At 45.0% G+C, this 12,914-nt stretch overlaps 1 protein-coding gene across 3 annotated transcripts in view; it reads left to right on the top strand.

Moving 5' to 3' along the window:
- Dyrk1a (dual specificity tyrosine phosphorylation regulated kinase 1A) overlaps window positions 1-11,173 on the top strand; it is a 124,334-nt gene extending 113,161 nt beyond the window's left edge. For all 3 annotated transcript variants that reach the window (XM_010636564.3, XM_010636565.2, XM_033755961.1), the window contains 3 exons: window positions 1,574-1,880; window positions 2,092-2,216; window positions 8,939-11,173. In XM_010636564.3, coding sequence (XP_010634866.1) covers window positions 1,574-1,880; window positions 2,092-2,216; window positions 8,939-9,559 — 1,053 coding nt within the window. In that variant the 3' untranslated portion in view covers window positions 9,560-11,173. The remainder of the gene's footprint in view (window positions 1-1,573; window positions 1,881-2,091; window positions 2,217-8,938) is intronic.
- The last annotated feature ends 1,741 nt before the right edge of the window (window positions 11,174-12,914 follow it).

Genomic DNA, 12,914 nt, shown 5'->3' with positions numbered 1-12,914 from the left:
GTTGGGTTTTTTTTTTTTTTTTTTTTTTTTGGTACCAGGGATTGAACTCAGGACCCTGCACCAAGAGTGGTGCCACTGAGCTAAATGCCCAGCCCATCTTTACCTTATTTTCTACATTACTGATTTTCCCCCCTTTTTGAGTGCAATTTGCCTTTAAAGTCATTAAGTGGCCTCTTTACTTCTGATACTTTTTAGTTCTAGAATTTCCGTTTGTCCTTAATTAAAATATTTTTTCTTCTGAAATTCCCCGTCTAGTCACACGTTACTTTCCTTGTAACCTAAATTCTTTTAACTATTTATTAGTTAAAGTATTTGCCTGCAAGTTTCAGCATCTGAGTCATTTATCAATGTAGATCTTTTGTTAACTTTTTTTTTTTTACATGATTGTGGTCTCATTTGTTCGTTTTTTTGGTATGTATAATTTTTAATGTGTACCAAACTTTCTGTATTTAGGAATAGCTGAGTTGGGCATAAATCATCTTTCTATCAGAAACAGTCATCCGCACACTCTGTTAGGCCACTAGTGTGGGGCGGAGTCAGTCTCATTTGTGCTTTAGCTGACTCTGGCTTTGTCTGTTTGACCTAGATTCTGGGCACCGTTCTCTGAGGGTGATCCTGGAAGCAGCACGTGTGTCGGGGCCGGGGGAGACTGGAGTGCTGTGACAGTACCCGCCCTCCTGCCTGTCTGCAGCGAGGTCAGGGCCGGGCTCTCCCAGCCTGGTCTGTGGCCTGCTGGCTGCTCCAGTTGGTCTCTGCTGGTAGAGGCTTGTCTTTCCGGAAGTCGGTTCATTCTGGGGCCTTTGGACCCCACAGTTCTCTGAGTTTTTGGAAAGCGGTAGTGCTGTGACTTGTCTGGCAGGCTGCTTGCTTTGGAGTGTGAGCAGTCATGTCAATTTCTGTATTGTAAACAAAAGCAGACATCTAGTGATGCTATGCTAATTGAATCCAATACTTGTAGAGATTTTAATGGTTGTACCGTTATCTGTTATAAGTGAGTTTTCAGGAAATCCCAACACATGTTAAAGTAATTTATTGATAAACATTTTCTAAAGGGGGCATAAATGATTTGCTTTCTAATTTTATCTTCTGTGGGCACCTCTTTCTTTAGAGCACACTTGGAGTAAAGGTCGCGGCAGTGTGGAACCACACGCAGGGAGGCCGTGCTGCGGATCTTAGGCCCAGGAGCAGAGCAGGGGTGGCACATTTCCTCTGCAGGGGACCCCATGGGAAACATTTTCAGCTTTGCAGACCTGTGTTGCATGTGCTTGCTTTTTTGTTGGCTTTAAAAATAAAAACAGTTTCAAAAGATCTAGCTGGAGCTGTACAAAGACAGTCATGCTTTGCTGATCTTTGGCCTAGATCTTCTTAAGTCATATTTGGTCTCACAATTTTGTGTTTGTAACCAGCGGTATTTTCAACATAGAAATGTGTGAAGAGGCAAGTGATGTAGATTTTCGAAATTCCCTTTCTGATGAAGGCCTCAACCGTATCTAGACATATTTGAAGTTAAATTGTGTAAACTTTTATATATTTCATCAAACTTAGAAAACGCCTTTGCTTTCCTTCCTTACAGGAATATAAACCACCAGGAACCCGTAAGCTTCATAATATTCTTGGAGTAGAAACAGGAGGACCTGGCGGCCGGCGTGCTGGGGAGTCGGGTCATACAGTAGCTGACTACTTGAAGTTCAAAGACCTCATTCTAAGGATGCTTGATTATGACCCCAAAACTCGGATTCAACCTTATTATGCCCTGCAGCACAGTTTTTTCAAGAAAACAGCCGATGAAGGCACAAACACGAGTAACAGCGTCTCTACCAGCCCTGCGATGGAGCAGTCCCAGTCTTCGGGCACCGCCTCCAGCACGTCGTCCAGCTCAGGTCTGTGCCACAGGGCGGGCGGGCTCAGTGTGTTCTTCTCCAGTGTGACTTGGCTTTAGCGCGTGTACTGACTCAGTGGTACGCTTTACGTTAGTATTACAGGTTTTTCTTTCTTTCTTTTTTGGTGAGATCTTTTTAATGTGTGGTTTGGAATATGAACTTGGATGGTGTTAACTAAACTCCCAAATTACACTGAGCTGTGCTGTTCCAGGTGGATCATCCGGGACGAGCAACAGTGGGAGAGCCAGATCGGACCCCACGCACCAGCATCGGCACAGCGGTGGGCACTTCACGGCCGCCGTGCAGGCCATGGACTGTGAGACACACAGTCCCCAGGTGAGCCGCGTGCTGCCCGTGGCACCGCCCTGCGTGGGTTAGGGATTGGATGCCAGGTGCCTTTGAGCGAGCGTGTCCTTATCTGAGGCTCACAGGTCCTGATTTTTGAGCAAGCACAACTTCTTTCTAATCACAGAAGTAAGTTCCCATCCCTGTTTAGAAATGGCTGACACTGAAGCCGGTGGCAGCGCACACCTGTAATCCCAGCACTCGGGAGGCTGAGGCAGGACAAAAGAAAAACGTAGAGGCTGAAGATCCAACCGTGGACAGATTCAGAAACCAAAACTGTGAGCCCTAGCAGACCGGGAAGGCAGGGTGACTGACCTGGGGCGCTCAGACCACTGTAGGGTGAGGGCCGGGACCGTAAAGCTCAGCGCTGCTGTGCTCGGGCACAGGAATGTCTGGAGCGGGGGCTGCGTCTATCTCTTTGTTCCGTTTTGGAGCCAGAGCCTAATTATGTTGCCCAGGGTGGCCTCAGACTTGCCGAGGCAACATAATGCCACCCTGTTTCAAAAGAAAAGAACAGGCTGGCATTTATTGCCCAGAGTCCCGTTTGAGGCTTGCTTGTTTTTGGTTTTTGGGGTTTTTTTCCCCTCCGTGTTTTTTGTTTGGCTTTGCTTTTAGTTTTAGACCTGTAAAAGGAGGCTCTATTTCAGTTATTTTTCCGTGGAGGTGAGGTGGATGGTCGTTGTAGAAATACTTAGTACTTTTGTAAACTAACCAGTACGGGCCGCACTCTCCTCTGGTGAGAGGCGTACTGTGTGACCGGAAGCGAGGCTGAGCCGTGCGCTCCCTGCTCGGGACGCTGCAGTCACCGCCTCGTCCACCTTCCGTCCTGCAGGGAGGGCCTCACACAGCTCTGCTGTTGCCACCAGCACTTCCTGTCCGCCACTCTGGGGCCGTCTTCCATATTTCTCAGCTCATCCCCTCGCTCTTTCTTCCATGCGCTTCAGTAATTGTTGCAAACTTTCCTACTCTTTGCAGAAGCCTTTAGCCTATCCTTTTCTGTTCCTGTCCATTCTCGCTCTGTGAAAAGCCCTCTGGGGGGGACTTCCTCCAGGTTATACCATTAAACGAGCGCATGGTCCTGCCCATGTGTGCCGGTGTCCACGCCTGCACCCCTTGTCATCGGAGCCGAGTCAGCCTGTGTCCTCCCCCGGCCCTTGCTGTTGAACAGATTTCTCTTTCTCAGGTCTGCCCTGTATTCCTCAGACCCTCTCTGGCTTCCTGTCTCCTCCTCCCACGTCTCTGCTGCCTGCTCCATCTGGCTCCCCAGCCCGAGTCCGTGGTGCTCTTCACCCGTGCTTGTCTGCCTTCATGCCTAGCCACAGCCCCTGTTACTGCACAGCCACCTTCTGCTTTCCGGGCCAGTGTGTGCTCCTGTGCCCTCGGTCCTCTCCTCTGCCCACTGTGAGACCTGAGCATGCCTCCGTCCACGTGTCCTTCCCTCTCAGTGGGCACACTTCCTGGGCGGTCCCACCCATGCTACCCCTGTGTCAGGCCGCCTTGACGCTGACTTCTCGCTGAGCCCCATGCCCTTGTTTGGAGTCGTTTATTGTACACATCACTTTGAACTTAGAATGTGAACTTGGATGGTGTTAACTAAACCCTCTACATGGCCCCGCACATGCGTCACATAAACTGATGTCCTCATTTTCACCTCCAGCCTGACTCTCCTACTGTTATATGTTCTTTGTAAAAATGCCCTGAATGTACCTGTTCGGTCAGTCATAGACGTGGGCTCTGGGGTATTTGTTAATCCCTGGCTCCTCCCCCTTCTCTCCCACACTCGGCCACCCGCCCCCATCAGGCAGCCATTGCTAGGCTGTGTCAGGAGCGGCGTCATGACTGGGCTTCCGGCGTCCTGTTCGGTTCCCTGGCCAGCGCCCTGCTCTTCTCTCTAGCCACATGAACTTGACTTTAAAATAGTCTGATCTTGTGATTTCCCCTACTTCAAGCCAGTGTTTGACTTCCCCTTGAACCTAAGTAAAATCTATATTTCTTACCAAGATGGTACTGATTTTCATGATCTGGCTGTACCTAGGGCTTTCTTTATCCTCAGCTCATATTGATTTTTAAAAATAGAAACAGCCCTTGTCTTTCTCCCATTGCTTAGTAACTGGAATACTATTTCCTCACACTTCTGCTTAGTAACTACTGTTGATACCTTGGATCTTAAATGCCACTACTTCCTGTGGACATGGTAGCACATGCTTGTCATCCCAGCACTGTGGGAGGCTAAGATAGGAGGTTCACAAGTTCAAGCCTGGCCCGGGCAACTTAGTGAGACCCTGTCTCAAAATACAAAGTAGTGAGAAATGTAGCTCAGTGTGAAGGCCCTGGGTTCAGTTTCCAGTACCAAAACATTAGAATCACTGCACCCAAAGGATATCTCAGATTGTCCAGGATATCCTGCTGTCTACTCTTCCAAATATATTAAATACTGCACACAGACCCAGAATAACAGATGACAACTGTGTCCTGTGTGTCTCCTGCCTGTATTTGACAGATTTATATTCTGGGGTAGAGGGAGATGGTTCTTGCTGTTTCCCAGGCTGACCTCAAACTTAAAATCCTCCTGCCTCAGCCTTCCAAGGAGCTTGGATAACAAGTGTGAGCAACCATTCCAGGCATATTATTTGATTTTTTAAAAAATGTTACATGGTTAAACACACCCCATGTTCTTTAGCCACCTAGTTTCTAATAAACTGATATTATTCGGTTTTTTGTATTCTTGTTTTGAGATATTTTTATGTGTGTACAAACACTGCACAAATAGTATCATACCATACATACTTCTACGTCTTAGGTTTTCTACATCTTCAGCGTATAGTTTGAATCTTTTCCTGTATCAGTACTCAGCTGTTTTGTTTTTGTACAGTTTCACAGTATTCCTAAGTCATCTCAATAGTTGTCTCCTTCCAGACCCTTTAATTTTTGCAGTACTGGGATTGAACCTAGGGCCTTCTGCATGCTAGACAAGCACTCTCTCGCCCAGCTACAGTTCCATCCGTTCTTTACATTTTGAGACAGGATAGCACTAAGCTCTCCAGCCTAGCCATGAACTTAGATCCTTTTGCTTCAGCCTGCCCAGCTCAGGCACGAACTACCGCGTCCTGCTCATTGGCGTTCGGTATATTTGCTGTTGTCTTTACTGTTACTGATGTTGGTATAGTAAATAACAGTGCACATTAATCATTGACACACGTGTCTGATAAAGATTCCTGAAAGTTGTTGAAAGCAAAATTGCTGAGTCAAAAAGTAAGGTGACTTTGAATTTTGATAAGTATCACCAAATTGGTCTTCATTGTTTCCTAGTCCAATAATTGGAGAAGCTTCATTGTTTAATACATTCCTGACAGGGCCGCACATGTGTGACTGTCCCATCGGGTGGGTCAAGCTGGTGGGAATGTGTTTAAAACCATTACAGAAGCAGAGCATTGTGGTGCACACTTGTAATCCCAGCACTCGAGAGTCTGAGGCAGGCGGATTGCTAAGATTTCGAGGCCAGCCTTGGCTACATAGTACATTCAAGGCCCCCCTGTACTGCAAAGCAAGACCCTGTCTCAGACAACTGAGGAAAAGCTTATTACGGGGATAGTGTGTGGCTCCCCAGTAGAGTGCTTGCCTAGCATGTACCAGGTCCTGAGTTGCATTGCCAGGACTGCAAAAAAAAAAAAAAAAAAGAACAAATCAACCCCTTTTATTGGAGAAGCTTCATTGTTTAATACATTCCTGACAGGGCCGCACATGTGTGACTGTCCCATCGGGTGGGTCAAGCTGGTGGGAATGTGTTTAAAACCATTACAGAAGCAGAGCATTGTGGTGCACACTTGTAATCCCAGCACTCGAGAGTCTGAGGCAGGCGGATTGCTAAGATTTCGAGGCCAGCCTTGGCTACATAGTACATTCAAGGCCCCCCTGTACTGCAAAGCAAGACCCTGTCTCAGACAACTGAGGAAAAGCTTATTACGGGGATAGTGTGTGGCTCCCCAGTAGAGTGCTTGCCTAGCATGTACCAGGTCCTGAGTTGCATTGCCAGGACTGCAAAAAAAAAAAAAAAAAAGCACAAATCCAAACCCTTTATAGTCATCTTCTCTTTCCAGTGGTTTTACTTTTCATAGTTTTGGTTATTTGTAGTCAACTATGGTCTGAAAATACTAAGAGGAAAATCCCAGAAATAATTGTAAGTTTTGAATAGTACACACTTCTGCAGAGTATGGTGAAATCTCACCCTGCACTATCTTATTCTGCCTAGTCCTGCTCTGGGTGTAAATCATCCCTTTGTTCAGCTTTCTACGTGACTTGCCCATTATTTGCTTAGTAACCAGCTCAGTTATCAGATCAACTGTCATGATAATGTACTGTGTGTTCCTTTATTTTACTTAAAAATGGTCTGAAAGCCCAATCTTAGTGATGCCAGCAGTGGACATTGGCCAAGGATCTGCTGTGAAGCGTTTCCTTGAAGTGGAAAAGTGAAGGCACGATTAAGATGGTGGGAGAGAGACCACACTAACATCACTTTACTGTTAGTTGTTCTGTTAACCTCTTACTGTGCGTCATTTATAAATTAAACTTTACCGCAGGTATGCACATGACCGCAGGTATGCACATGAGGGATAAAACAGGACAGTCATTGCTCCAAATCTGCAGTTTTACTCCATGGGTTCAGCCAACTGAAGATCAAAAATATTTGGGAAAAAAATGCATCCGTGCTGAACATACCCATACTTTTTCTCGTCTTTATTCTTCTACAGTAATTACAGTTGATCTGAAGTGGCTGGCAGGACACGTACAGGTTATATGCAAACATCATGCTGCTTTGCATACGGGAGTTGAGCATTTGTGGGTATCGGTATTCACAGTGGTCCTGGAACCAGTCCTTTACCAGTCAGGAAGATGAGATGTATATATACAAAGTCCGCCAAAAATCATGTACACATTTCAGCAGTTTACCAGAGTATAAATGTCTGGAAGCAAATGTCTACCACTTTGAGCACCTCTTGTAAGTGTAGAGGCCACAGGTAACTTGTATTAATCTCATGGTGTCTCAGCAAATTGGTGCCCAATGTGGGGCTCGAACCCATGACTCTGAGAGTAAGAGTCTCATCCCCTCCCAACTGAGATGGTCAGTGCTGGCCCACAGCGTTTATGCTAGCAGCATTTATGCTAGCCCCTGATAGGCGCACAGTCTTTTGCTTCCCAGAGCCTACAGGGACTTAGGTTAAAACAAACAGCAGAACATGAGTAAACATTACAAATATCATTAGTTATAAAGTCAGGGCTGGATTACCTCAGAGGTATTCCACTTAACTAACTAGCACTATAAGAAAGAAAAAGAAAATAGCAAAGGAGTGTCAAGGAGAAGGACTGGTTTGTTGAAGAGTTGTATTAATTAAATCCAGCTGAACACTAGCAACAGATAAAGCTGCAAAATATGGTACAAAGTGTTTTCTTCACTGTTTCATGTAACTGCCCAGAGTGTGTGTTATGTTACTGGCATGGCTGCCACCTGTGTCCCGATCTCCCGCCATCTGTGGTGTGTCGCACCCTAGGACTGGTTGTCCACTGTGCAGGCTGATGTAGACAGGTGTTGGGAGCTTTTGTGTGTGCCAGGCCTTCAGTGACATGCTGGTCATGTGGCCGTGCCTCCAGGGGACTGGGGAGCACAGTACCACCACAGAGTGCCCGGAAACCAGCAGAGTCTGTGCTTTGTGGACAGCGAGTATCCTTAGCCACAGAAGGGCAGGGCACTGTTTGCTAGAGTGCGTAGGCCACACGCTGGGACTGAACAGTTAAGGAGGAGCGTCCAGCGGAGGCTTAGAAGTGAGATCATTCCAGGCAGAAAGGAACAGTTGCCCTGAGACATTTGACAGATGTTGGCCAGGTGGGGGGATGAAGACCTTTGTGGTTTGAACCCAGGTGGCTGAAGAAAGGTTGGAGAAACAGGTATTGGCCAGATTATGCAGACATTGTATGGGTTTTGGATTATTTTGTTTTCTTAAATACAGTGAGACATCAGTAAGGGTTTGAAACCGAAGTGATTGGATTTATTCCTGCTCCTCTTTGGAGAGTGGGTTGGAGAAGGGCAAGAATGGTGACCAGGAGTTCATTTTGGAAGCCACTGAACTCGTTGAAGCAAGTGTGCTAGTGTGGAGATGGGCCGGACAGGGCAGAGCGCGTCTGCTCTGAAGTGGACTCGTGCCAAGCTGACCAGCTGGAAGGGGTCATTGTTGAGCAACTGGATGGGAAATAATCTTCGGTTGGAACAAGAAAGATGGAGATTCAGTGGTGCTGCCTTCTGCCTCGCAAGTGCGAGGCACTGAGTTCGATCCCCAAACCCCCCACCCCCCCCCAAAAATGGAGAGAGGGTGGATTGTGAATAATTTCTCTGGGACCTACCCAAAGTACTATTTTGTCCTTTATATATAAAAAATTTTTTTCAAACCCTGGCTGGCATAGATAGTGCTCCCAAGCAAATACATGGCTGGTGAAATATATGACCCTGTGTATGGATATAACTTCCAGAAAATTGCCACTTTCATGGTAAACTACTTTTCACTCTGGAACATAATTTGAATTTTGTATTTTAGAACTGCCTAATACATTAAAAGTTTCATTAACCCTTTCTCCGTGATTGACATAAATGCGTATGTTGTAGCTTTGAATTGATAATGAAAGCTTAAAAACAGTACTCTTATCTTTTCGAAATGTTCTTACAGGTGCGTCAGCAGTTCCCAGCTCCTCTTGGCTGGTCAGGCACTGAAGCTCCTACACAAGTCACTGTTGAAAATCATCCTGTTCAAGAAACAACCTTTCACGTAGCCCCTCAGCAGAACGCATTGCACCATCACCATGGAAACAGTTCCCATCACCACCACCACCACCACCACCACCACCACCACCATGGACAGCAAGCCTTGGGTAACCGGACCAGGCCAAGGGTCTACAATTCTCCAACAAATAGCTCCTCTACCCAGGATTCTATGGAGGTTGGCCACAGTCACCACTCCATGACATCTCTGTCTTCCTCAACGACTTCTTCCTCGACATCTTCCTCCTCTACTGGTAATCAAGGCAATCAGGCCTACCAGAACCGCCCAGTGGCTGCTAACCCCTTGGACTTTGGACAGAATGGAGCTATGGACGTTAACTTGACCGTCTACTCCAATGCCCGCCAAGAGACTGGCATAGCTGGACATCCAACGTACCAGTTTTCTGCTAATACAGGTCCTGCACATTACATGACTGAAGGGCATCTGACGATGAGGCAAGGGGCTGATCGAGAAGAGTCCCCCATGACGGGAGTTTGTGTGCAGCAGAGTCCTGTAGCTAGCTCGTGACTACATTGAAACTTGAGTTTGTTTCTTGTGTGTTTTTATAGAAGTGGTGTTTTTTTTCCAAAAACAAAGTGCAAAGCTGCTTGAATCAGAAGGAGATTAACATACTGAACCGCTACAAGAGGGCAAAGTTGTTTTGTTTTGTTTTTTTTTTTTTAACTTGAAAAGATTGCAAAGGGACAATGAAGTTTTTAAGAGCCATGTCCAAACTCATCTTCATGGATAGCTCAGAGGTATCCTCTTTTTGCCTCCCCATTTAACTTGCCACCTCCCAGTCATAGTGGGCTTTTTGTCTTTCTATTCAACACAAGTTAATGTTGAGATGTTGGTCTTGGTCATTTGCCAACTAATTTTAAAAATAAAAAGGCACTGCACACAGTTTGCATAAAGGGCCCCATGAGGGTGGTTTTTCCTTTTTCTTTTTTTTTCCCCTCCTTTCTGCCTCCCCTTTTTGTTTGTTTTGTTTTGGGTGAGGGGGGAAATTTGGGTTTTTTAAGTCCTCTAAACACGCTTGGGCACGGAAATGCAGTACTGTAAGGAAGAGGGACCTCCGGCGTCCACAGACACCATCTTCAGCTGTGTGGAAGGGACGGCTGTGTCGGCATTCGTAAGGCTCAGTGAGCATGCTGAGTGGCGGGGATCAGGATGCTCCTGTCTGAACCCACTGAGGAGCACAGCAGCCATGACACAGGGTCCTGCGGGAGTCCTGCTGGCGAGGCCGCAGGAGGAGAGGACGGCGCGTGACTGGTCTCCTCAACGAGGCGCACTGAGAAGCGGTCAGCGGGTCAGTCGTGGCCAGTCCTGGGGAGGGCTGAGTGGTGGTCTTGGGATAACCTTTGGCCTTATGGATTCGGACTCGGAATGAGAAGAGCCCACCGTTTCAGATGCACTCACTTGGTGGACATGCTTTTGCAGACAGTCCTTAATGCTGAAAACACAGAATGGGTAATTCAAGAGGCCTTTCTTTTAAAACAGACTTTTGTGACCCACTAATTGTAAGGTATTGCAAGGTCACGTTGCGTGTGTCATAAAGCTGACTTCTTATTGGTTGAAGGTCACAGAAGTAGTGGTTTGCTTTGATGGAAATAGCTACAGCTGTGTCCCTTCCTGCTTTTTACTTTTTCTTTTGCTTTTTTTCTCGGCACGTGGTATCTCCACCATTTCTTCTGCACAAAGATGTCTTCTGTTCATCCTGAACATTTTTAAAAAATGCAGAATTTTATGTGACTGCTTTTTTGCCTCACAATTATGCTGTGAATTTTACAAAAATTTATTTTCTTTTTTGATAATTTATTGTACCAAAGCTGTTTTTATAGCACATAGATGTCTGTAACCAATAATGTAGCAGTTCTGCACTTTGACACAAGGTGTAACTAGACCATTTTTAAATGTCAGTTGAAAATTATGGCTGTACTATTGCTTAAACAAAACTGGAACTGTTGTTGAACCCATAGCCGATACATTTACAGCAGTCTGTGTACTGAACATAATAGTTTGACATCTAACTCCAGGTTACAACATCTGTCACAGTCTCAGTGTGTTCAGGCTTCTGAAGGGAAAGGGATGCTGGATCCAGAAGCTCTGGAGCCAGCATTTGATTCTTGTTTTCCTGATTAACCTACTTGTAAACTTGAACGCAAGACCTTGATACCTTGATTGCACCGCCAGGTCCTCACCAGGGGCAGGAGTCAGCAGAGTTCTGAGTGTGGCCTGAAGCAAGCAGGCTGGTGTGTTTAGCGGGTGCCTCGTTTTGAGATTATGCTGCCTTAATATAACACAGTCTGGCAGTTGCTAAATTTGTATTCCCCCCTTAAATTGATCAATTTTAGGGTGTTATACTTTCAAGCGGTTGAATTGGGAGACTGAAAATAGCATAATTTACCTGTCCGGGATCAAAAGAAGCCTAGAAAAGAAGCAGTAATCTACCTCTGCCGAAAAAACCCTGTTCGAAACAACAGCAGGACACCATGTTACTTTTCATTGGTCAACTCCATGTGGCTGGCTAGGTCAATTTTTTCTGAACAAAAGCAGGTTTTTATATGTAAACAGTGATGAAAGGAAGGCTTAAGACTGTGTAAATGTGAATGGAAACTTGGAAATAACCGTTTTTATAAACCACAACATTTTTGTTGTTAATCAGGAGATCCATATTTATTTTGTAATTAAATGTCAAGCCTGTGGATAATTTTTTTTGAACTTGGTAGTTCATAAAGGTTTACAGTGAACAAAAGGGTATCATCTCGAGCATAGCAGCATCAGAAGGGATTCCGTAGTTACTGCTGTTTAGGAATATGGAACATGAGGTTAAGACACTATATGGGTCAGGTCATTTTTTTTATGTGCTGGTTGCCACATCTTAGCAAGCACCAAAAAAAACAAACAAACAAACAAAAAAAAAACAAAAAACTAAAGCAGTTTTTAAACCGATATTTACATAAAGAAAACCATAAAATCCAGTGCTTCTGCATACTGTGTTATGTTACAGTCCAGTTTTGTGTGCTTTACTACACAGTTTGGTTACAGGACTTCTGTGCATTGTAAACATAAACAGCATGGAAAAGGTTAAATACCTGTGTTCAGATTGTAAGATCTAGTCCGGACTTGCTGTGTATATTGTAACGTTAAATGAAAAAAGAAACCCCCTTTGTATTATAGTCATGCGGTCTTATGTATGATAAACAGTTGAATAATTTGTCCTCAGACTCTTTACTATGCTTTTTAAAAATTAATTTAAGAAAAATGTAAACATAGTAAAACCTTCCTATGCAATTAACCTGGTCCAGGTTGGTAGGTATGCTGAGTATAAATCGAGTCAAACGTGTAAGAAGGACAGTATTTGAGTTACATCAGCATAGGCTTCAAATATCTCTGAAAGTAAAAATTGGAGGTTTAACAGATGATTTGATTTTTAAAATTGATTCTTTATCTAAGTAATGACTATATTTGCACAGTTTCTCTCAGACTCAGAGTGCTAACATTTTAGTTGGTGGTGGTGGTGGGCTTTGACCTCCTGGCCTGGGGGCGGTGACGTGGGGATCTGCCGCTCCCTCCCTCCACCCTGGAATGTATCAGGGAACTTCATGTGCACACCTAGAATTCCTGCCGCTCTGAGTCGGGTTCTACCTGAAGTCTTCTCTTTGTAAGTTGACCTGCGTATTGATGAAGGCGGCTTTCAGAAGGTAAGAAACGTAAATGTGACTCTGTGAAATTCAGTTTGGTAAAGTTGGACTTACCACATGGAACGATAGAAAACCTTTTAGTTTTTTTCTTAGGGTCTGAGAATTAGCTGAGTGGCATATTTGTGATATGGACTAAAAAAAGTTAATTTTATTTAATGATTCAAGCTACATGTAAAAAG

Source organism: Fukomys damarensis, unplaced genomic scaffold, assembly GCF_012274545.1.
Source record: "Fukomys damarensis isolate Sample0158 unplaced genomic scaffold, DMR_v1.0_HiC HiC_scaffold_24, whole genome shotgun sequence".
NCBI classification, from domain to species: Eukaryota; Metazoa; Chordata; class Mammalia; order Rodentia; family Bathyergidae; genus Fukomys; species Fukomys damarensis.
This window is presented reverse-complemented; position numbering and strand designations above follow the sequence as displayed.